This window comes from Canis lupus, chromosome 3 (genome assembly GCF_011100685.1).
Source record: "Canis lupus familiaris isolate Mischka breed German Shepherd chromosome 3, alternate assembly UU_Cfam_GSD_1.0, whole genome shotgun sequence".
In the NCBI taxonomy this organism is placed as follows: domain Eukaryota; kingdom Metazoa; phylum Chordata; class Mammalia; order Carnivora; family Canidae; genus Canis; species Canis lupus.
This window is the reverse complement of record NC_049224.1, coordinates 26,767,248-26,793,442: the sequence shown is the minus strand read 5'-3', so window position 1 is coordinate 26,793,442 and position 26,195 is coordinate 26,767,248. Positions and strand designations below refer to the sequence as shown.

Here is a 26,195-nt window from a genome sequence, read left to right as displayed (position 1 = left end):
TTTGTCACTTTTGTTTGCTCTCTGTTCTAACTCCTTTTAGGAGAGTATAGTCTGGATAAGGATGAAGAATGATTTATAAAACTATAAGTGGTTGGGGATCTAGAAATGGTAAAGATGGTGGAGTAGCATATGTGAGTAACATTACTCTCAATTCTGGCTGAATGGCTTCAGTGACTACTGTGATTGCCAAATCCTTGCAATAGAGGGCCTAACAAATTGAAAGTTAAGTGGAGATGAGTATTCATAAAATTAATACATTTTAAAATAACACTTAAAATAGTCTGACATCCTGGCTGCTAATAAAATAGCAGCTTTTGATTATAAGGGTAATATATACTTACATGCTAAGTTTGGAAAATATGTTTTAAAAAGTAACAAAAGAAAAATATGGCCTTTATGGACATTTAAATATATTTTCTGCTTATATTAGTATATATCTATTAAATAGATGGTTTTATATTGGATATTTACACTTTTGTATTTTTCTAACTTATGTCATTAATACTTTTGTTATTAAAATGTAACAACTATTTAATATTTGTTTGTTGAATAAGTATATGTATTATGAAATTTGAAAGTTATAAGTGGAAAATCTCCTTTCCTCCCTGGATGCTGAGGCTACCCTTTTCTCTTCCGTACAGGCAACCAAAACCAATGTTATCAGTTTTTTGTATATCATTTCAGAAATGTTTTTGCTTGCAGGAATATGTAAGCAAACACATATTTTTCTACTTTTTAATTTTTATTTTTATATATTTTTTAATTTTTAGGAAATTTCTTCCACTTTTTTAAACAAGTCCTAACATGCATTACATTCTTGCTTTTTCTTTTAATACACCTTGGAGATGATTCTGTTAGTATAAAAAAAACCTTCTGCATTCTACATAACTTTTCACTTTATATGTGTACATCATTTAATTGTCTCTTACTTAACGGACATAGTTGTTACCAGTTCTTGTTTATTTATAAAATTGAACTGTGAAACCTTGTATATATATGTGCCATTAATTCCTGGTTGTAGAATTGGTGTGTCAAAGGATATATGTATTTATAATTTTAATAAGTAATTATCAAGTTGTCTTCCATAGAAGTTTCTCTGATTTGTGCTTTTACCAATGATGGATATTTGATTTCCCATACTCTCACTGGCACAAATACAAACATTTTAAGTAGTACAATAGCCATTAATTATTATATACAAACATTATATAGCCTTTATGCAATATTTTATCTTAATTTGGTTTAGTTTGGGGTTTTTTTATTAGCTTTCTAATATAAGTGGTATGGGCATGGCATTTATCAAGTAGTTAAGTGTACCATGCTCCACATTATACATTTAACAAATATATAGCATTTTAAACAGGCAAGTTAAAACATAAATGTATTTTTCTGATCAGTGACAGGTGCAAGTTTTGTGGTATTCAATGGAGCTCTAAAACCATCTTCAGGATTTCTTGCTAAGTCCAGCATAGTTGAAGGTATGAGTTTCATCTTTAGGATTGTTTTAATGTAAAGATGTTTTCCATTTATTTTAAAATGTATTTGATACTTTAAAAGAACATATGTAGGGATCCCTGGGTGGCGCAGCGGTTTGGCGCCTGCCTTTGGCCCAGGGCGCGATCCTGGAGACCCGGGATCGAATCCCACATCAGGCTCCCGGTGCATGGAGCCTGCTTCTCCCTCTGCCTATGTCTCTGCCTCTCTCTCTCTCTGTGACTATCATAAATAAATAAAAATTAAAAAAAAAAAAAAAAAAAAAAAAATAAAAAAAAAAAATAAAAGAACATATGTAAGTTACAAAGCACAGTACCACAAACTTAAGTGAAATCCTTACCCAGGGGCAGCCCAGGTGGCTCAGCAGTTTAGCGCTGCCTTCAGCCCAGGGCCTGATCCTGGGGACCCGGGATTGAGTCCCACGTCAGGCTCCCTGCATGGAGCCTGCTTCTCCCTCTGCCTGTGTCTCCACCTCTTTCTCTCTCTCACTCTCTCTGTGTCTGTCATGAATAAATAAAATCTTAAAAAAAAAAAATCTTACCCAGCTCAAAAACTAAAACATGACCTATATTTGGGTCTGTGTTAAGGATGGCAACTCTGCCATAACCTGCTCTTCCTGCCTCTACAGAGCCTACAAGTCAGTCTGAGGTGAGAGCTTACGGTATTTCTTTAGCATGCACACACCCTGAGCATGTACACAGTATTGTACATGTGTGTGGCTTCCTAAATTCCCAAAAGTATGTTAAAGCTTTTCAAAGCCCGTATGGACATCTCATTCCTCAGCTTTTCCTTTTAAGTATTTGGTTGGCCTATTTACGTCTACTATAATCTGCTGTCACAGGTAGCTTGAGATGTTAATCATTGGGTTTTGATTGTTTTTGACAGATGCACCCTGAGAAAAGACTTTTGCACTAGCCAAAATACTCAACAAGGCAAAAAATGATAATTCTCTGATAATGAGACTTTGAAAGGGCTCCAACCTCCTTTTAGCCTTTCTGGTGGCTACCAGGCTATTGATTTTCACCATGATTGCAGGCTGTTGGTTCTTGAGGCTCCCACTAAGCTAGAGAGGAAGGAATGGGAATAAATTAACACAAAGCACAAAGTTTGCTGTTCTTATGAAGATCCAGCCATTTTTCTTGAATAAATACTCCACAGATTGCTGCAAGCCTTTGGTTAATTTCCAGAGTTCTGAAAAAGTTTTTTCTGTTAATTAGTTTCGTTGTTCTTATTTTGGAGGAGAGTATTTTTGGAGGTTCTTTAGTCTGCTCTTTCACTAATGTCGTTCTCCATACTATTTCAAACAGCTTTATAGGAAGTCCTCCCATCTCTGAGCCACACACATATTTTATTTCTGTATTTTTGTTTTATAATCAGCTATACTGCTGAACTCTTAATTTAAAATAATTTACCTATAGATTCTTTTAGAGTTTCTGTGTAGCTCAGTATATCATCATTTAATAATGGTAATTTTGTTTCTTTCTTTGTAGTCCTTATGGCTTTTATGTTTCTAGTTTATTGGTTAGGTTTTCCAGTTGAAGCAGTGATTGCAAATGCTCTTGTCTAGATCCATTTTTGTCAAATAATACTTTCTAAAAATAAGTGAGTTTTTATGATTCAATTTGCTATGCCATATCTGTCCTTCTGATGATGATGTGAGGTATCCAATTACATTTTTTCTTACTTCTTATCACATATCTTAAAGCTTTTTTATGTTTTCTGTTTTGTTTTTCATCATAAGTGTAACTCTTCAATCCCCATCACCTATTTCACCCATTCCTCCCTCCCTCCTCTCCTCAAATAACCATCAGTTTCTTCTCTATAGTTAAGATCTGTTTCTCAGTTTATCTTTTCTTTTCCTTTGCCAATTTGTTTTGTTTCTTAAATTCAACATGTGAGTGAAATCATATGGTATTTGTCTCTCTCTGACTTATTTTGCTTAGCGTTATACTCTGTAGCTCCATCTACATTGTTGCAAATGGCAAAATTTCATTCCTTTTTATGATTAATACTCCATTGTGTGTGTATGCATACACATATACGTAGCACATATTCTTTATTCATCTTTTGATGGACACTTGGGCTGCTTCGGTAGTTTGGCTGTTGTAAATAATACTGCTATAAACAAAGGGGGGGTGCACATATCCCTTTGAATTAGTGTTTTTGGATTTTGGGGGTAAAATACACAATAGTGCAATTACTGGATTATAGGGTAGGTCTGTTTTTAATATTTTTAGGAACCTCCATACTGTTTTCCACAGTGGCTGCACCAGTTTGCATTCTCACCAACAGTGCATGAGGGTTCCTTTTTCTCTACATCTTTGCCAAACCTTGTTTCTTGCATTGTTGATTTTAACCATTCTGACAGGTGTGAGGTAATATCTCATTATGGTTTTGATTTGAATTTTCCTGATAATTACTGCTGTTGAGCACCTTCTCATGTGTCTGTTGGCCATCTGGATGTCTTCTTGGAGATGTGTCGGTTCATGTCTTCTGCCCATTTTTAATTGGCTTATCTGTTTGCTGGGTGTTGAGCTACATAAGTTCTTTAGTCTCTTCAATAAATGGTGTTGGGGAAGCTGGACCACTTTATTATACCATACATAAAAATAAACTCAAAATTGCTTAAAGACCTAAATGTGAGGGATGCCTGAGTAACTCAGTGGTTGAATGCCTGCCTTTGGCTCAGGGTGTGTTCCCGGGTTTGAGTCCCACATCAGGCTCCTTGCAGGGAGCCTGCTTCTCCCTCTGCCTGTGTCTCTGCCTCTCTCTGTGTGTGTCTCTCATGAATAAGTAAATGGAATCTTTAAAAAAAAAAAAAAAAAGACCTAAATAGGAGACCTGAAACTCTAAAAATCCTTGAAGAGAGTATAGGCAGTAATTTCTCTGACATCAGCCATAGCAACATTTTTCTAGCTATGTCTCCTGAGGCAAGAGAAATAAAAGTAAAAATAAACTATTGGGTTTGCATCAAAATAAAATGTTTCTGTCCAGTGAAGGAAACAAAACTAAAAGCCAACATCCTGAATGGGAGAATCTATTTGCAAATGATGTATCACATCATCTGCAAATACTTCTTCCTTACCAGTTTGGCTGCTTTTTATTTTATGTTATCTGATTGATGTGGCTAGGATTTCTAGTACATTGTTGAATAAAAGTGAGAGTGAAAAAAATAAATAAAATAAAATAAAGTGAGAGTGGACATCTTTGTCTTGTTCCTGACCTTAGGGGAAAAGCTCTCAGTTTTGTTTGTTTTTGTTTTTTTTTTAAAGATTTATTTATTTATTCATGATAGACATAGAGAGAGAGAAAGAGGCAGAGACACAGGAGGAGGGAGAAGCAGGCTCCATGCACCGGGAGCCTGACGTGGGATTCGATCCCGGGTCTCCAGGATCGCGCCCTGGGCCAAAGGCAGGCGCCAAACCGCTGCGCCACCCAGGGATCCCCAGCTCTCAGTTTTTTACCACAGAATATGATGTTGGCTGTGAGGGCTTTATTATGTTGAGGTATGTTCTCTCTAGACCTACTTTACAGAGTGCTTTTATCATGAATGGAAGTTGTACTTTGTCAAATGCTTTTTCTGCATCTATTGAAATGATCATAGGATTTTTTAAATGTTTTACTGTTTTTTTTGTTTTTGTTTTTGTTTTTGTTTTTGTTTTTTGTGGTAGGTTTTGATTTTGCTCCATTTTTCAGGGCAATAGAGCCCTGTGGCCTCAATTCTCTGATCTAAAAATTGTTTGTTTTCAGTTTGTCATTTGTCTTGTTTTGAGGATGGAAGTGACAACTTCCAGGCTCTTTATATGTTGGAGCAGACACCAAAAGTCATATTTTTTGTAATACAAGTTTGCTGGCTTTCATTGATCTGAAACTGTCCTTATTTCTTTTTCTTTCTTTTTTTTTTTTTTAAGACTGATTTATTTATTTGAAAGAGAGTATGCAGGATCCCTGGGTGGCGCAGCGGTTTGGCGCCTGCCTTTGGCCCAGGGCACGATCCTGGAGACCCGGGATCGAATCCCACGTTGGGCTTCTGGTGCATGGAGTCTGCTTCTCCCTCTGCCTGTGTCTCCGCCTCTCTCTCTCTCTCTCTCTCTCTCCGAGTGACTATCATAAATAAAAAATAAAAAAAAATTTTAAAAAATGAAAGAGAGTATGCACACAGGTACACAATTAGGCAGAGTGACAGGCAGAGGGAGAAGCAGGCTCCCTGCTGAGCAGGGTGCCTGATTTTTTTTTGGGGGGGGGGGCCTCAGCCTCAATACCCTGGGATTATGACCTGAACCAAAGGCAGATGCCTAACCCACTAAACTATCCAGGCGCTGCTGCAAAGCTGTCCTTATTTCATTCTTATTTTTTGAAGGATTTTTTTTTTGCTAGATAATTCTTTGAAAGTTTTTATTTTCCTTAAAGATGTCCCCTCATCTTTTGGCCTCCATCATTTCTAATAAAGTTAGTATAATTTTTTATGTTTGTTTTCCTTTAGTTAATATGCCCTTTTCTCCAGTCTGTTTTCAAGATATCCTCTTTTTCTTTGGTTTTCACCAGCTCTACGGTGATGTGCCTTAATGTGGTCTTCTTTGTATTTCTCCTGCTTGGCATTTATGGAGCTTCTTAGACATGTGTATCAATATTTTTCATCAGATTTGGGGAATTTCTTACCATTTTTAATTTTTTTAATATTCCAATCTTTTTCTCCTGGGAGATATCTATATATTTATGTCTGTATATATGTATGTATTTGTATTTATAGATATATCTGTTTTATACCAATTCTTGGATCCTTGGTTTTCTGTTTATTTTTCTTTAATCATTTTTCTCCAGGTTTTTTAGTTTGGAAAATTGTTATTGACCTTTCTTCATGTTCCCTGAGTCTTTCTCTTGCCATCTTCAATGTACTATTAAGCCTTTCCATTGAGTTTTCAATTACACTTTTCAGTTCTAGAATTTCCCTTTGGGTTTTTTCAGTTTCTTTTTTCTTTTTTCTTTCTTTCTTTCTTCTTTCTTTCTTTCTTTCTTTCTTTCTTTTTTTTTTTTTTTTGTTAAGATTTTTAAAATCTGTTTATTCGTTTAGCCCATATTTGCTTTTCACTTTTTGAATGTTTTGCTTTAGGTCTTTGAAAAATTTTAGAATAGATGTTTTAAAGTGTCTGTGTATTTAACCCACTGTCTTGGCTGTCTGTCTCATGGTTGCTTTCAGTTGTATAGAGGCTCACATGATTTTGTGGTTCTCTCTGATAATTTTTGATTATGTACTTGTCATTGTTAATATGTTTTAGAGACTTTAGATCCTATTAGCTTTTTTTGAAGAAGGCTTATTTATGTTTAAGCAGGCATTTTTATGTATTCTGTACTTTTCACTTTGTTAACAGATGAATCTGTGGAACTCCTAAGGTGTTTACAATCTGGCAGGACTCATTCTCTAAATCCATTTTGCCTACAGATTTTGTAAGGGCTTTGTTTTTGCTTTGCCACAGTGCAAGTTAATGAGGTATCTCTACTGTGGTTGCATCAGACTGTCAGTATCCTCCATCATTGCTTGATTTCTAGTATCTCTGTTCTGGTCCCAACCCAAATAGCTGTTCCCTATTAGGCCTCATCTAGTCTCACTTTATTAACATGTCCTCAGTTCTAGTTCAAGGACTCAAAGGGACCCTTATTCACAGTCTCCTGGTGCCTTCCTTTTCAATGTTTTGACCCCAGATTCCAGGCTTCTCCAAGCTTTTTTTTTTTTTTTTTTTAAGATTTTATTTATTTATTCATGATAGTCACACAGAGAGAGACAGAGAGGCAGAGACACAGGCAGAGGGAGAAGCAGGCTCCATGCACCGGGAGCCTGACGTGGGACTTGATCCCGGGTCTCCAGGATCACGCCCCGGGCCAAAGGCTGGCACCAAACCGCTGTGCCACCCAGGGATCCCGCTTCTCCAAGCTTATCTCTGATTTCCCAGCCCAGTGTGGCCATTGTAGGTTTAATGGGTCACCATGTGGAAATTGTCTCAAAGCAAATAGCCTGGGCAGTTATTTGTAGGCTTACTTGTTGAATTTTTCTCTAGGAACCAAAGTATATTTCCTGTTGTTCAGTACCTAAAAACAGTTGCCTTACACATTTTGTCTGGTTTTATGGCTAGGCAGTTATAAAAGGGCAGTTTTTCATCAGTAGTTTCATTATGGTCAGTAATGAAAAATATCACCATTATTTGTGTAACTATTTAAAAAAAAGGATAGTCCTTAACTTTGAAATATTTTTCATATTTCCTAGTAGAAAACAATCATTAAGATTATTTAACAGATGATATAGAACTTTTATCTTACACAGAAAATACTTTGATAGCAAATTTTATGAATTAGACCTATAAATTGATATTTAATAAAAGGAATGTGAAACATAAATCATTTTTAGATGGCTTAATGGTACAAATAACGCCAGAGACCATGGATGGCTTGCGGCTTGCTCTACGAGAACAGAAAGACTTTAAAATTACATGTGGGAAAGTTGATGCTGTAGACCTAAGAGAATATGTGGATATCTGCTGGGTAGATTCTGAAGAAGAAGGAAACAAAGGGTATGAATTTTTTTTTTTTTTACTAAAATATAATTGAGGGGCACCTGGGTGGTTCAGTTGGTTAAGTGTTCGTCGTGATCCCAGGGTCTTGGGATCTATCTTAAAAAATAATAAAAAATAAAATGTAATGGATTTGATGGAGGGGGAAGGATAAAAATATCTTGCTAGCAAATTAAGCATTTTCTGAGTAAATATAGAATTATACCATTAATTTAAATGCTTGTATGCTACTGAACGTAGTCTATTTTTTCAAACATGTACCTAACCAGTCTCATGTGTATTTTCTTGGCCAGGATACTGTAAACTATTAAAGGGTGGTTGGTTTGGGAGGGGACAGTGATAAAATGTGCTTATGTAGTAGTGTGACTTTGATGCCAAGGTTTTGGAAGGCAAGATACTTTTTCTGTTTTTTCATATCTATTTTTGTGAAGTAAGTAAAAGATTCCTTTGGATGTTTGTTTATTCTGTATTATATTGGTTCACTTAAATATAACAACTGAGGGACACCTGGGTGGCTCAGTGGTTAAGCATCTGCCTTTGGCTCAGGGCATGATCCTGGCGTCCTAGGATTGAGTCCCACGTCGGGCTCTCTAAATGGAGCCTGCTTCTCCCTCTGCCTGTGTCTCTGCCTCTCTCCCTCTGTGTCTCTCATGAATAAATAAAATCTTTAAAAATATATATAACAACTGAATTTAATAATACATATATTGGAGGTCTTATAGAATATTCCTGCCACTCCTTTTTTTCAATTACCATTTTTTTTCTTTTTTGGAGATTGGCTCAAAGGTCTGGATTAAAGAAGGAAAAAAAATAGCTTAATGCTGAGGGATTCCAAAATAAAGTTTTTTAAATTCATGCAACAGCTTTTCTGTTAGGAAACTAAAGCATTTTAAACCTGAGATCTAAACTGGGCGTAAGAAGGAGTAGATATTATTTGCTGTACAATGAAGAAATCTTGGTAAATGAATGGACTATAGTTTTAATTATTTTGTATGTAATTGAGTTACCTTAGTGCTATAAATTTATATTTTTAGTATTTTTCTCCTTATTTGTTCAAATCTAATAATTCATTTCATAGAAGGCATTTTGGTACTAATAATACTACTGTATTATGTTTTATTCTATAGTGTTATTAGTTCAGTGGATGGGATATCATTACAAGGATTTCCAAGTGAAAAGATAAAACTGGAAGCAGATTTTGAAACCGATGAGAAGACTGTAAAGTGTACTGAGGTGACTGAGAAAGATTCCTTCTCTTTATGTGTTGTGTTTGGATGTGGGGTTTTTTTGGGTTTTGTTTTTTTTTTTAACTTGGGAGATTTCTCATTGCAGTTTATTAATACTTTTTACATTATATCTGGAAACACACACATATTTTCACCCCACACTGCCTTCTTTATACCAGATTTGGATTTCCATAAGATTATTTCAGGCTATTGTATGGTGGTACTCCCTGCCAGTTCACAGTTAAGTTTTGGAAGCATTGCCATCTTTATACAGCATATTTATTTGACCATGTTATTTTCATTTTTCTCTTATTTTACAAAATTATTTTTAATTTACATTTATTTATTTACTTATTTATTTTAAGTAGGCTCCACGCACAGTCTATTTAATGCAGGGCTTGAACTCATGATCCCAAGATCAAAACCTGAGCTAAGATCAAGAGTCAGATGCTTAACTGAGCCACCCAGCACCCCCCAAAATAAACTATTGTATAGATACCAGTTTATAATCAGCATTCACAAATGAAAATTATTTTTGCATGTCCCAACTTTTTTTAAACGAAAAGGATATGAAATTATTGACTCTCAACTCCTTAGTCTACCTCCGTACTCCTTCTCACTCTGCCTCCAGGGTCAGGCAATCAGTGTTACTAATTTCTTTTATATTCCCTGTGATTCTATCTATGTACAATATGGATAGAAACTATACAGGATGTAGAAATTATAGAACATTATTTTTTTTGTTTGATCTTAATTTCATTAAGATGTCCTTACAGGAAGGTGAGCTTATAGGGTAGACTCAGTATACTTTTCTAAACTGAATTAACAGAGCTTTTGTTGCTACAGGTTAATTTTAGGTAAAAATAGCTAAGTCATACCATATTCCATAATCTTTGGTTTTAAGCTTTTACTACCTACGGATCAAGATATATTTACAGGGGGGATCCCTGGGTGACTCAGCTGTTTAGTGCCAGCCTTCAGCCCAGGGCGTGATCCTGGAGTTCCGGGATCGAATCCCACGTCAGGCTCCCTGCATGGAGCCTGCTTCTCCCTCTGCCTTTCTCTCTCTCTCTCTCTCTCTCTCTCATGAATAAATAAATAAAATCTTTAAAAAAAAAAAAAAGATATATTTACAGGGATGCCTGGGTGGCTCTGCGGTTGAGCGTCTGCCTTTGGCTCAGGGCATGATCCCGGAGTCTTGGGATCAAGTCCCACATCGGGCTCTCTGCGGGGAGCCTGTTTCTCCCCGTGCCTATATCTCTGTCTCTCTGTATTTCTCATGAATAAATAAATAAATCTTTTTTAAAAAAGATACATCTATTTACACATAGTGTTTTGTTTTTTCTTTTCACATAGTTTTTTTAACTAATGAATTTCTTGGCGCTAACTTTGGAATTTTATTAATTTTATTAATAAAGTTGAATTGAAAGTAGCAATTTTTAAAGCTGCTTTTAATCTTAATCATGACTTGTTTCCTAATTAAATACATTTCAGGTATTCTACTTTCTAAAGGACCAGGATTTATCTGTTTCAGCAACTCGTTATCAGTTTGCAAAAGAAATAGCCATGGCTTGTAGTGCTGCACTATGCCCTCATCTGAAAACTCTAAAGAGTAATGGGATGAATAAAATTGGCCTCAGAGTTTCCATTGACACTGATATGGTGAGACGTGTTTTTGTGATGTATTTTTGAAATGAATGTATCATATATTAAAATAATCAAAAGTTTCTTATTTAATCCTTTATTTGGGATGAATGAAGAAAACTAAAATTTGTTGAACATAAGCACGTGCTACACACTTCCTGTACATTATCTCCTTTACTCTTCACACCAGGGGTCAGCAAACTTTCTTGTAAAAGGCCAGATAGTAAATATTTTAGGCATTGTGGGCTATATGACGTTTTTTACAACTATTCAGTCCTGCCATTATAGTACACAGGTGGCCATAGACAGTATATAAACTAATGAGCTCACTATGTTCCAATGAACCTTTGTTTACTAAAACAACTAACTGGTGGGTCACATTGGCCCATAGGCCATAGTCTGTTGACCTCTGCACTGTAGTAATCCTGCTTGACAAGTAGGTTTTTAATTTTTTCATTCTGACTTTATTCTATATTCACATGATTTAAAATTACAAAAGTCTAAAAGTGTTAAAAAAGGAAAAAGTTAGTCTTTTCCATCCTATGTAAGGAAAAACCAGTTCTTCCCTATGTCTTTCTTTCCTGTGAGTCCTTTACTACTCATAGAAAATACTTCATTTCTGACACTTGTAGTCACCAGATATGTAGAGGGTTTTCTCCCTGTCAACAGGTTGGTAGTTCTCAGACACCAGCAGGATATCTAGGAATTCAACTCAGTTTTGACACCATCTACTCAGATAGCATCAGATCCTACACGTTAAGGGTTCAGTCCTACAAGACTGTACTCTCACACCCCTTCAGATGCTGATTAAAAGCCCAAGTTATTGACTGTGCTTCTGACCAATCAGCTATAAATCAGAAGTTCTAACAACTCCCTCCTTGGATTTAATTAATTTGCTAGAGCAGCTCGCAGAACTCAGGGAAACACACATGTTAACCAGTTTATTAAAGGATATACAGGAAAAGATATACTCATAGGGTGAGGCTTGGGAGGTTCTCCAGCATAGGTACTTCTGTCCCAGTGGAGTTGGGGTGTATCACCCTTCTGGTGTGGGTGTATTAGCTGGCCTAAAGCTCTCCAAACCCCCCACTATAGGGATTTTATGGAGGCTTCCTCATGTAGGCATGATTTAACTCAATTTTTTAACCCCTCTCTTCTCTCTCTGGAAGGTAAGGGGTAAGGGTTAAAAAATCTAGTTTCTAATCATAGCTTGGTCTTTCTGGTGACCAGTCCCCATCCAGGAGCCCACTCAGTCACCTCATTAGAACAACAGATACTGCTAGTGCTCTTATCACTTACGAATGTATAAGGGTTTTAGGAGCCCTGTGACATGGATGGTGTGAAATACAAATATTAGAACAAGAAATACTTAATCCCAGGGTTCTGGGATCGAGTTCCGCATCAGGCTCCCTGCATGGAGCCTGCTTCTTCCTCAGCCTATGTCTCTACCTCTCTCTCTGTGTGTCTCTCATGAATAAATAAAATCTTTTTAAAAAAGAGAACAGGGATCCTTGGGTGGCTCAGCGGTTTAGTGCCTGCCTTCGGCCCAGGGTGTGATTCTAGAGACCCAGGATCGGGTCCCGCATCAGGCTCCCTGCATGGAGCCTGCTTCTCCGTCTGCCTGTGCCTCTGCCTCTCTCTGTGTGTCTCTCATGAATAAATAAATAATAAATAAAATCTTTAAAAAAATAACAATAAAACCTTGGTTTTCTAGATTGTTTATGTATGCATTGAGAAGAAACCTAAAGTATGAAATAGTGGCATTTAAACAATTTTATGATATCTGTTGGAGATATAATTAAAATTTATATAGAAGATAAAAGAAGTATAGGGGAACGTAAAACATTTTTTGAGTGAATATGAAGTATTTCCTTAACATCCTTAAACTAAGTGACATTTTTAAATAGTTCATATTCATGTGCTGAGCTAAACAAGATTTCTTACTTTCTAGGGTTGACTTACCAAGATTTTTTTTTTTTCCAGGTTGAATTTCAGGCAGGATCTGAAGGCCAGCTTCTTCCTCAGCATTATTTAAATGATCTTGATAGTGCTCTAATCCCTGTGATCCATGGTGGGACCTCCGACTCTACTAGTTTACCATTAGAAATAGAATTAGTATTTTTCATTATAGAAAATCTTTTTTAGTGAAAGATGAGTCATTATATATTGCAAACTAATTTGTTAAAACTACATTCACTAAAGCTGAAATGCCACAAACACTAAAAGTAAATGTTTGCTGTTTGAAACACGTAAGTTTTGCTTTTTAGGCAGGAAATTATCTTTTTAAATCATTAGCACAATATTTAATTCTCTAAAAACTTAAGAGATCCCCAGTTTTTGAAGCTTTGACTTACTGCAAGTACTAAAAAGGCAAAGATTTCTTTTGTCTTAAATAAATTTGTAGCATTTACTGTGTCATTTAAATGCAAAGCCAAAGTATCTGCACTTATGTATACCTCGTTATACCAAGAATGATTTTAATGAAGGCTTTTTTCAGATATAACCTTATGAGGGAAATAGCTGTTATATATGCCAGTTACATTGCTGGTTACTAAAGTCTGTTAAAAATGAATTTCAGTGACACGATTTTCAGATCTTAGTCTTATATGATAATTCTTTGAGTAAGACAGATAATTTATTTGTAATAATTGGAGTGGAGATCTACCTCCATGATTAGATAAACTCTGATTATTTGGATTAAAATCAGAATTTTGCCTTCTTTTCTTCTCAAATTATATATATATATGGTTTTTTTTCTTGATTAAATGGGTATTCTTAAAATAATTGTGGGTGCTTCAGAATTTTGTGCTTCTATATTTAAGTACATTGTTTTTATAGCAAAACATGATTCAGTATGTGTTTTATAAGTCTTTAATAATTTATAAATAGGTAATATTTTTGTATTGCAGTGCATTATTTTTCCTCTTTCCTTCGAAAATATACCCTACTTTATTTATCACTTTTAAGAGTGATTGACAACAGGCCATATGACCCTTGATGAAGACTTATGTAGCAATAAATTAAGCCTGAAACAGGTTGTTTTTTTTTTTTTAAACTTCTTTACTTAAGAACTTTCTTGGCAAGTCTGCATATTTTCATTGACACTAATGTATTAAATATACATTTTAATGAACTAATTATTTTTGCATATTTTAAATTCTTTATATGATAGTTATTTTTTATAACAGGATATTAACATAAGTTAAATTCTATGTATTTGAAACTGTTACAGAACTTTCCTCTTCAAACAGCAAAGTTTTAAGTACATTGTGTTAAAAAAAAAAAAAGTAAAGGGGATATTTTAGTTAGTCCTGTCATTTACATTATATAAAATATAATCATTATTTTGATGTTTTTTTATTCTTATATGGCAATATGTTTTTGTATCAAAAACACTCATTATATATCTCAAGAAAAAGAAACTACACTACATAGCCCTGACATAAGAAAAATACTTATGAAGCATCTCAATTTGATGACCAAGTCAGGGTTATAACTCAGGATATGAGGTCTCAGGCTAGGAGAGACTGAGAATTTTGCTCCACTGGTCATATGGTTCGTACTGAATCACTGTAGTACTAACCAAAGATACCCTATGAAGGAGATTATCAGTCTTCTGGAAGTAGTTACTTCATAAACAATGTAAAATGTTGCAGCTATTAAATAAAATGGCAACACAAAGTAACCTGTGAAATTTATTGCTATGGTGTAAGATAAAAACAATTGCATATCAAACTCAGTTTATGTTTTCTTTATATAGTGTGTTTATTTTGCAGTATAAGTAGTTGCACAGTCTATATATACTGAAATTATTTTATTTATTTATTTTTTATTTTTAGTAATCTCTACACCACCCGCCACCCTAAGATCAAGAGTCACATGCTCTTCTACTGAGCCAGCCAGGTGCTCCTGAAATTACTTAAAAATAACAAAATGGTGGAGAGCTCTTCCCATGATAGGATAGCTTTAGATTTGTTTTCATAAAGCCTCTACATTTAATGAAAATTGGAAAATGTGCCTTTGGAGGCACATTTTAAAGTATTATTTGTAGATATATAGTACGTTTCTGAATGTAGTTAACTTATTTGGTCATATTCTTCACATTGGTACTTACTTTGAAACTTTAATTTTTATAAAGGTGAAGAAATAGAATGGCTCTTTGTATTCAGTCCACAATGATCTGTTTTTGGTCTTAGGCTTTTTAATACTGGTCTCTTTCTCTGAATTTTGAAATATGAAGTGAAATCTAGCCCACTTGTTCTATGCAGCCACACAACAAACTTTGTCTATATACTAGTTATGTGCAGAGCACTTTGTTAGGCTTCTCTGGTTGAAAGATGATTAAGATAGTTCTTTCCCTTAGGAGCTGAATATATGATGCAGATAATTAACAAAGTAAAAGTAACTGCTGTAATGGAGATACGAATCTTGACTACATGGTTGGAAAGCAACCCAGAAGGATAGCCTCCTGGAGACAATAAGGAGAACTTGTTAGATAGTGGTCATTAAACTTGGCTAGGTAAGAGATAAAAACCCGAAAAGTAGGTAATATATAAAAAGATCGAACTTTCCCTTTTAAGACAATTTAAAGAGTTTTCTGTGTTATATGAATATCTTAACCTATGATTTAATCATAAAAGCAATAACCTGACTATGGTGTCTCAACTGTCTAATTTTATAACAGCTTAGATTCAGATACTGTTTTATAAGTAAAGAATAGACTTTTCTTTTTTTAGTCACAAGCATAACTTTGATAACTTGACTCACATTTTAATAGATAATATCCTGAAATAAACCAGAAACCTACAAATCCATCTTAGGTTTTAATTTCTTTGTGATTAAAAAATGTTTTATATAGGAGATATATATATATATATATATATATATATATATATATACACACACATATATATGTATGATTCAGAAATCAGAAAAATATAAAAAATATTTTAAAAATCAATATACATTTTAACTTCCACCTTATATGTGTCTGCCTTGTTCTTCCTACCCTCCAATCTCAACCAGCTAATCATTTTTATTAGTTTCTTATGTCTTCCCACAGTTTAGGTGTAGTAGCAGCAAATACAAATAGATTTTTTTCCTCTTCTCATTTTTTATACAAAATGTAGCATGGAAAAAAAAAAATGTAGCATGGTGTTTACATTGAAGAGCACATTCACTTCCTCAATTACTTTGAGTTATGAGGTTCATACCTAGAATCTTAAAGGTTTCATTCCTTCTCAGACCACTTTTACTCATGATTGATAAAAGCATATTAATTGCACAGAGGCAAGAAAAATTCTGTTACAGGAATTAGACCGTATGTTTCAAATAGGAAGACTATTTTTCTCATAAATTTTTTATTACTAAAATGTGTGCAAGTTTATTTTTTATTTATCTATGTTTAAAACCTTTATTTTTTTTCCTACCAGACACTAAGCCTTGCCATCTAAATTTATCTTTTACCACTTAACTGAGATTTTTTTTCCACATCAGATTTTTAGTAATTTGAGATCTTTATATTCTTTCTTTCTTTTGGATATATCTTGGAACAATTTAATATTTAACACCTTTTGGGAAATATTTTGCACATCTGCATCGATAAAATTACAACCATATTTTTAGGCTTTATACAACTGAAGAACTGGGTTTAACTCAATGCTTTGTTATGAACCTCTGAGTATAATAAAGGTTTTCTTTTTCTTTTCTTTCTTTTTTTTTTTCTTTTGGTAAAATACAGTGCTTACCAGCCTCCAAGATAACCCCCTCGTGATCTCTGCCTCCTGGTATTCATACCCTTGTGTAGTCCCTTCCCACAAGACATTATTGGTCTTTGTGATCAATAAAATATGGCAGAAGGGTTGGGATGTCATTTCTAAGATTATGTTGTAAAAAACTATCACTTCCATCTTTGGTACATTTCTCCCCACTTTCTTTTTGTCCCTTCTTATCCTTTCCTCTTCCCTCTGACCCTTACTCCCTATTAGATCAACTCATTCTTAGGGAAGCTAGCTGCCAGGTATGCTCAGCCCCATGAAGAAGCCAACTTGGCAAGGAACTGAAGCCAACAGCCATATGAATGGAAGTGGATTCTCCAACGTCAGTCAAGCCTTCAAATTGCAGCGCTGTCAAAAGTTTGCAACCTCATAAGAACCACCAAACTAAACCATTCTCAGATTCCCAAATCTCAAAATCTGTGTAAGATAATAAATGTTTTAAGATGCTAAATTTTCTGGTGATTTATTACATGCAGCAAATAATATGAGATAACTAAGGTACTTCTATTTTTGAGCAGTTATACATAAAAATTGCTAAAACTGAGTAATTGCTAACAGAATTAAACATTTTCTATCAACATGTGTGTATTACATGCCACAAGTAGCATGTGCTAAGTGCAGAGAATACCAATAAAAAGAGTAGGGTTTGCTCAAATAGGAACAAACATGCAGCTCTGGGAAACTTCTTGTTTCTGGTAATTGCACACCAGGATACTTAGATCCATGCTCCTGCTGAAAACTGAAGGTGATTAAAATATAAAAATCATCTTAAAGCATATCAAGACTGTAAGGAATGTTCAGTCCAAAAGGAAAGAAAAAGGGAAGGGGACGTGGGGTCCTACTGAGACAACCTTATGGGGTGAGGGAAACAGACCAAAGTTCACAGCACACATAACGTTGTAAATCTAATCAGAATCATGAACGTAATGGGAACTCCCCCACAATAGGCTGAGATACACATATCCTCACTCTGCCAAAGGTTTTTAGCCTCTGGATGAGGATGAACCAGAAATATAAAACTGTAGCCAAATTGAGAATTGCCTATATCACCTAAAGAATCTTAAGCATTTAACTTGCTTTAAGGTGGTTCCACATTGGTGATTCCTCTAGGTGCTAGGAGGAAAAAAAAAAATCCTCTCTAGAAAGAGTTCATTGCAGGCCACAAACAAATCACTTTTCAAATATAACATTTACCAACACAGAGTTAAAATATAAATAAGTAGTCACATAAGGAAGTTGCTCCAGGGACGCCTGGGTGGCTCAGTGGTTAAGCGTCTGCCTTCAGTTCAGGGAGTGATCCTGGAGTCCCGGGATCAAGTCCCACATTGGGCTCTCTGCATGGAGCCTGTTTCTCCCTCTGCTCTGCCTCTCTCTGTGTGTCTCTCATGAATAAATAAAATCTAAAAAAAAAGAAAAGAAAGAAATTGCTCCAGAGACAAGATTTAGTAGAAATAAGGAAAAGCTCCTTTAGACAGGTATTAGATTTTTGCTTTGTTTCAAGAAATAGTCAAGTGTGCGGTACCTGTAGGGAATGAGAAACCATAAAAAGTAATGGAGCTAATTTGGGAAAGTAGTGAATACACCTGTAACAAGAATATATAAACACTGAACTTTACTGAACTGTAAAGCTCTAAATAGATTACTGGCAGAATACAGCCATTGAAGATAATTTATAAGCAGGGATTAAATCAGGAGAAATTATCCAGAGTGCAGCCTGGAAAAACAAAAAGAAGGAAAGATGGAAAAAAACTGACCTATAGAGCAGAGAGTGAGGAAGTCCTAACATACACTTAATTAGCTGCAGAAGGAGAGGAGACTAGGGCACAACAAATATTTGTAAATATAAACATTTCAAAGCCAATGAAAGACATTACTCCATAGACTTAAGAAGCTAGACAGATGCCAATAAGAAAATTAAAAGGAATGACTATAGACACATAACAGGAAAACAGGAACAGCCCGTTGGCAGAGTCCTAGTCAAACAGGAAGGGGGGGTGGGGGCCCTGAGATCAACCTTTTGAATTTATCTGCCTTGCTCCAGGAGAGCTGCAGAAAAGCAGCACCCCTTCCTTACTATGTGCAAACCCTGTGAGGTGGAACCTTGCCATACACCAAACTAGAGACAACAAAACAGCATCACTCTTCCACTTACTGATGCAGTAGGAGCAGAGAATCAGACACTGCAGGGTGGAACACTGGGAATGGTTGAAGGGAGGCTTAAAGCCCTAACTTTCTATCAGAAGACCAAGGAGGAAGATCATAGGAAGAAACTAAAGAAAGTGAAACTCCAAATTTGTGTATAAATTGTGTATAAATTTGGAGGTATAAATGCACACCCCAAGGTGTGCTTGTGTGAAACTGACCAGAAGCAGCTGAGCAAATGTTTTGAACACTGAACTACACTGTAGGTCACTACAGGCATAACTCAGAGATACTGTGTATTCCATTACGGACCACTGCAATAAAGTGAGTATTCCAATAAGGCAAGTCAAATTCTGAATTTTTTGGCTTCCCAGTGCATATAAAAGTTAGATTTATACAGTATTATATAGTCCATTAAGTGTGCAATAGCATTATGTCAAAAAATAGTACATACCTTAATTTTAAAATATTGGTGAAAAATGCTAATGATCACCTGAACTTTCAATACATCATATATAGTCTTTTTGCTGGTAGAGGGTCTTGTCTGAATTTTTTTTTCTTGCCTTGTCTGAATGTTGATGGCTACTGACTGATTGGAATGGTGGTTGCTAACGGTTGGGGTGGCTGTGGCAATTTCTTAAGACCACAAAGAAGTTTGCTGCACTGATTGACTCTTTCCTTTCACAATCAATTTCCCTATAGTGTGTGATACTGTTTGATAGCATTTTACCCACAAAACTTTTTTTATATAGATTTTATTTATTTATTCATGAGAGATGCAGAGAGAGAAAGCTAGAGACACAGGCAGAGGGAGAAGCAGGATCCTCGCAGAGAGCCCGATGCGGGACTTGATCCCAGGACTCCAGGATCACGCCCTGAGCCAAAGGCAGATGCTCAACCACTGAGCCACCCAGGCGTCCTTACCCACAAAACTTTCAAAATGGGAGTTTATATGCTCAAATCCACTACTTTGTCATCCAAGTTAATGTGACATTCTAAATCTTTGGTGTCATTTCAATAATCTTCACAGCATCTCCACCAGGAGTAGATTCTATTTCAAGAAACCACTTTCTTGGGATGCCTAGGTGGCTCAGCGGTTAGGCATCTGCCTTTGGCTCAGGGAGTGATCCTGGAGTCCTGGGATTGAGTCCCACATCGGGCTCCCTGCATGGAGCCTGCTTCTCCCTCTGCCTGTGTCTCTCTGCCTCTCATGAATAAATAAATAAATAAAATCTTAAAAAAAAAAAAAAACCTCTTTCTTTGTTCATCCATAAGAAACAACTTCTCGGGATCCCTGGGTGGCGCAGCGGTTTGGCGCCTGCCTTTGGCCCAGGGCATGATCCTGGAGACACGGGATCGAATCCCACGTCGGCCTCCCGGTGCATGGAGCCTGCTTCTCCCTCTGTCTATGTCTCTGCCTCTCTCTCTCTCTCTGTGTGACTATCATAAATAATTAAAAAAAAGAAGAAACAACTTCTCATTCATTCAAGTTTTATCATGAGATGGTAATAATTCAGTCACATCTTCAGGCTCAACTTCTAGTTCTCTTGCTGTTTCCACCATATCTGCAGTTACTTCCTTCACTGAAGTCTTGAACCCCTCCAAGTCATCCATGAAGGTTGGAATTAACTTATTCCAAACTTGTTGATATTGATATTTTAACCTGCTCCCATGAGTCACAAATGTTCATAATGGCATCTACACTGGAGAATCCTTTGCAGAAGCTTTTCAGTTGACTGCCCAAATCCATCACAGGAATCACTATCTATGCAGCTATAAATAAGATTTGAAAATTGAAATGACTCCTTGACCAAATGGATAGTGTTAGCAGGCACAAAAACAACATTAATTTCACTGTACATTTCCATCAGAGCTCTTGAGTGACCAGGTGCATTATCAGTGAGCTGCCCTATTTTGAAAGGAATCTTTTTTTTCTGAGCAGTTCTCAACAGTGAGCTTAAAATATTCAGTAAAGCATTGTGAGCAAACTAAGTGAGCAAATGTTGTTTGAAAGATGGCCCTGATAGACTTGTTTGACCTGGGGTTGCCACAAACCTTCAATTTGTGAAAAGCACAGTTTCTGTGAAAATGCAATAAAATGATGTATGCCTGTATGCAGGTTTCAGACTGGCCACTGGGTGGTGCACAATCAGGGCAGATTAGAACTGCACTGTAATGATGCTGAAAACTAAATTGTCCTTGGAACCACGAGCTACGTAAAGCTGTCCAAGGTATGTGGTCTGAACTAACTGGATGGACTGCAAGCTAAAACCAAAAAAACCAAAAGCATTTCTCTAAAGACTTAAACAGGACTGACAGTTTCATAATATTTAAAATATCTAGGAAATAATCCAAAATTACTCAACATGTAAAACAAAAAGGAAATCTACACAACCCTCAAGGGAAAAGACAATGAACAAAAGTCAGTTCTGGAGTTACTTGAATTTCAGAATTGTGAGAAAAAGACTTAACATATTACTTTAATTATGCTCCATAAAGCAAGGGTAAATACTATTGAAATGAAAGGAAGAAGTCTTTACCAAAAAAATAGAAGCTATAAAAAGAACCAAATCGAAATTTTATAAGTGAAAAATACAAATCAAAAAATTTACTAGAGGGCCTTTTTTTAAAAGATTTTATTTATTCATGACAGACAGAGAGAGAAGCAAAGACACAGGCAGAAGCAGGCTTCATGCAAAGAGCCCCATGTGGGGCTTGATCCCAAGACTGTGAGCTCAGGCCCTGAGCCAAAGGCAGACACTCAACTGCTGAGCCACCCAGGCGTCCCTACTGGAGGGTATAAATAGGATGGTGACAACCAAGGGGAGAGTCAGCAAATTTAAAGATACACCAGTAGAAATTATCCAGCCTGAATAATATAGAGAAAAAAGAAAAGAAAAGCTTTGAAGATGTATGGGAAAACATCAAAAGATCTAATATTCATATTACAGAAGTTGCAAAAGAAGAGAAAGATTGGAAGAAAAAACATTTGAAGAAATAATAGCTGTGGGCCCCCTGGCTGGCTCAGCGTTAAACGTCTGCCTTTGACTCAGGGCGTGATCCCGGGGATCGAGTCCCACATCTGGCTTCCTGCAGGGAGCCTGCTTCTCCCTCTACCTGTGTCTCTGCCTCTTTCTGTGTGTGTCTCTCATGACTAAATAAATAAAATCTTAAAAAAATAATAATAGCTGAAAACTTCCAAAATTTGGTGAAAGTCATAAATTTACATATATTTACATAAAATTTACAGTACTTCTACTGGCACATCAAGTTGCTAAAAAGTTAAAAACGAAAACATACCCAGGCACATTATAACCACAGATAAAACTAAACATAAAGAAAAGATCTTGGGAAGCCTGGGTGGCTCAGTGGTTGAGCATCTGTCTTTGGTTCAAGGTGTGATCCCGGGATCCTGGGATCGAGTCCTATATCAGGCTCCTTACTGGGATCCTGCATCTCTGCATCTCCCTCTTCCTGTGTCTGAAATTTGGTTGAAGATACTCCAACAAAGAACAAAGGGTAGGTGAAGCAAAGGTAGAAAATCTTGAAAATTGTTGAATCTGAGGTTGTAGGATGGGTACATGGAGCTTTATCATACTATTTTCTCTACTTTTGAGTGGGGGAAAAATATATTTATTATTATTATTTTTAAAGATTTTATTTATTTATTCATGAGAGACACAGAGAGAGAGGCAGAGACAAAGGCAGAGGGAGAAGCAGGCTCCATGCGGGGAGCCGGATGTGGGACTCGATCCTGGGACTCTGGGATCACGCCCTGGGCGGAAGGCAGGTGCCCAACAGCTGAGCCATCCAGGCATCCTGAGAAAATATATTTTTATACCAAATATGTATCTAATTACTTTTTTTTTGGCACAAAGGAAAGGTTTCATATGTGAAGGGTATATGGTGCACTGAGGAAAGACTAGCAGATATACAGAGCCTTATGGGATTAAAATGTGAAAATTGGGCATTGAGCTGAGAGTTTGGAGATACTTCTGATGATATATATAAATAGGAATAAAGAGTGTATTGTTTGTTCTAACACAATATGGGTTAAAGTGGTGACTTTATACTTACTAGAGGAGTAGAATAAAGTAAGGCCATTTGTAGAAGCATGACCTTTGATTCAGTATATATAATTCACTCTTGAGAAGAGTGCAGCTGGCCTTAAAATTTAGTTCTTTTCCAGTCAGCACTGATGTGTGTATGTTTGTGTTTGTGTGTGTGTGTGTGTGTGTGTGTGTAAAAAAAGTTACACATATGGTTGACCCTGAACAATGTGGAGACATGGACGGTAAGGGGCAGTGACCCCCCCACCTCCCACACAGTTGAAAATCTGTGTATAACTTTTGATGCCCCCAAACCTAAACAGGCTCCTCATAGCCTGTTGACCCAAAGCTTCACCAATAATATAAGTCAATTAACAGTCAGCATGGAATGGTCTCTCTCTCCTTCTCCCTCTGGCTCCTCCTCCAGCTTGCATAAATAAATAAATAAATAAATAAATAAACAAACAAACAAATAAAATCTTGAAAAAATGAGCAAATGATTTGAATAAACATTTCTCCAAAGAGGGATGCCTGGGTGGCTCAGTGGTTGACCCTCTGCCTTTGGCTCAGGGCATGACCAAGGTCCCCCTATTGAGTCCCGCATCGGGCTTCCTGTGGGGAGCCTGCTTCTCCCTCTGCCTATGTTTCTGCCTCTCTCTCTCTCTCTCTGTGTCTCATGAATAAATAAATAAAATCTTAAAGACTTTTTTTTCTCCAAAGAAAATATATACTCAATAAGCACTTGAAGATATGCTCAACATTATTAATCACTAGAGAAATGCCCATCAAGACTAGAATGAGATTCTACTTCATTCACGTGGATGGCTATGATCAAAAAAGAAAATCAACAGATAATAACAAGTATTCGTGAGGACATAGAGAAATTGGAACTCTCATACCTTGCTGGAAAGAGTGTAAAATGGGAGTAGCTGCTTTTAAAACCTGTTGGTAGTTTCTCAAAAAGTTAAACATAAAGTTCATTATGAACCAGCAATTCTATCAGAGAAATACCTTCTATATACCTCCATTCAGAATCTGTAGGTGGGGTGGGAGATGCCTGGGTGGCTCCAGCCGTTGAGTGTCTGCTTTGGGCTCAGGATGATCCCACAGTCCAGGGGCCCAGCCTAGTGTTGGGCTCCGTGCTCAGCAGGGAGCCTGCTCTCCCTCTCCCTCTGCTGCTACCACTGCTTGTGCTCTCTCACTGGTTCTCTCTGTCAAATAAATAAAAAGAATCTTAAAAAAAAAATCTATACATGAATGCTGATAATCAGTATTAGTTATTAGTAGCCAGAAAGCAGAAGCAATGCAAATGTCTATTTACTGATGAACCGACAAGTAAAATGCAGTATATACAAACAATGGGATTTTACTTGATCATAAAGAAGAAGTACTGATGCTGTACTGAGGGAGCTTGCAAACATATGCTAGGGAAGGACGTCAGTCACAAAAGACTATAACATCGTACGATTCCATTTATGTGACGTGTCCAGCATAGGCAAATCCACAGATACAGAAAGTAGACTTGTGCTTGCATAGGGTTGGGCAAGAACTGGAAAGTAACTGCTCTGGGGTGATTAAAATGTTCTTCGGTTGACTGTGGTGTGGTTTCACAATTCTATGAATACACTGATTTGGACACTTTATTTTTTAATTTTTTAAAAGATTTATTTAGGGGTAGCCCCAGTGGTGCAGCGGTTTAGCGCCGCCTGCAGCCCAGGGCATGATCCTGGAGACCCGGGATGGAGTCCCACGTCCAGCTCCCTGCATGGAGCCTGCTTCTCCCTCTGCCTGTGTCTCTGCCTCTCTCTCTCTCTCTCTCTCTCTGTGTGTCTCTATGAATTAATTTTTTAAAAATCTTAAAAAAATAGTTATGAGAGACCCAGAAAGAGAGAGGCAGAGACACAGGCAGAGGGAGAAGCAGGCTCCATGCAGGGAGCCCAAGGCAAGATTTGATCCTGGGACCCCGGGGTCACACCCTGGGCCAAAGGCAGATGCCCAACCGCTGAGCCACCCGGGGAATCCCTGATTTGGACAGTTTAAATGTGTAACATTTTTTGTCCATTAGGTACCTGCAAATCAAATATGAGCCAACTAACTGTATCTCAAAGATTTAAACACACATACACACACACACCACTTAAATCATTAGAATTTAGTGTTTTCTGAAACTCTAGAAATCTTTTTGGTTCAGCTAGAGACACCCAGAGGATACTGGAAGCCCAACTAAAGACAAATTGAAATAATTACAGCCCAAGTGTGGGAAGACTAAAACCCATTACATCTGAAGGGCTGCCGTCTGCGTGGTCAGAGGACGTGGTACCTTCATTTATCCCCGACGGAGCTGTATTAGGCACAGTGATGCTGTTTGGGGTTACATGGAAGAGGTTTGGTGGGGGGGAGGTCCGGAGCCCACGGCCAAGAAAGAATGCTTGAGACGTCTTTGGGGCAAAGGGTGGTTTTATTAGAGCCCGGGGGGCAGCCCGGGGGGCTCAGCGGTTTAGTGCTGCCTTTGGCCCAGGGCGTGACCCCGGGGTCCCAGGATCGAGTCCCGCGTCTGGCTCCCTGCGTGGAGCCTGCTGCTCCTTCTCCCTCTGCCTGGGTCTCTGCTTCCCTGTGTCTATCATGAATAAATAAAAAAATCTTTAAAATAAATAAAATCTAAAAAAAAAAAAAAAGAAAAAGCCGGGAGCCGTGGGGCAGGGAGAGGGCTGCCGGGCCTGGGAGGGGAGGCTGATTGTACCCCTGGGAGAGGGAGGGTTGGGGAGCGCGTCCTCCCTAAGGAGCTTTGGAAGCCGGGTTTCCAGGACCTCGAGGGGCAGCTGTTGTGGGAAAAGGCCACTTACCACCGTCTAATGAGACCCGAGTCATGAGACCCTACAGATCTGTACCGGTGGGCCACGTGCTTGGGGATGATTGCCCACACGTGTCCTGGGGGCAGAGATAAAGGAATTTCTAAAGGAATTTTTATTTTAATTTTTTTTTTTTTTATTTTATCCACTTATTCATGAGAGACACAGGCAGAGGGAGAAGCAGGCTCCACGCAGGAGCCCGAAGGCAGCGCCAAACCGCTGGGCCACCGCGGGCGCCCCGAGATTCCATGTATTTTTTTTCACGGGAGACACAGAGAGGCAAGGGCGCAGGCAGAGGGAGAAGCGGGGCCCCCGCGGGGAGCCCGACGCGGGACTCGAACCCGGACCGGGACCCCTAGGCCCCGCGTGGCTGCGGAAAGCGGGTCAGGAGCTGTGGCCAACCGGGCACTGGGGAGAGAATCCAGCAGCAGCGCGCGCCTCCTGCGCGAAC

The 26,195-nt window shown here is 37.4% G+C and overlaps 1 protein-coding gene across 1 annotated transcript in view; it reads left to right on the top strand.

Annotated features, from left to right (window-relative positions):
• The window catches only part of ZFYVE16 (zinc finger FYVE-type containing 16), a 51,521-nt gene extending 36,909 nt beyond the window's left edge, over positions 1–14,612 (top strand). Inside the window, 5 exon segments of the mRNA XM_038532458.1 lie at positions 1,398–1,478; positions 7,895–8,057; positions 9,185–9,290; positions 10,778–10,945; positions 12,911–14,612. Of these exon segments, the coding sequence (XP_038388386.1) occupies positions 1,398–1,478; positions 7,895–8,057; positions 9,185–9,290; positions 10,778–10,945; positions 12,911–13,072 (680 nt within the window). The 3' untranslated portion in view covers positions 13,073–14,612.
• The last annotated feature ends 11,583 nt before the right edge of the window (positions 14,613–26,195 follow it).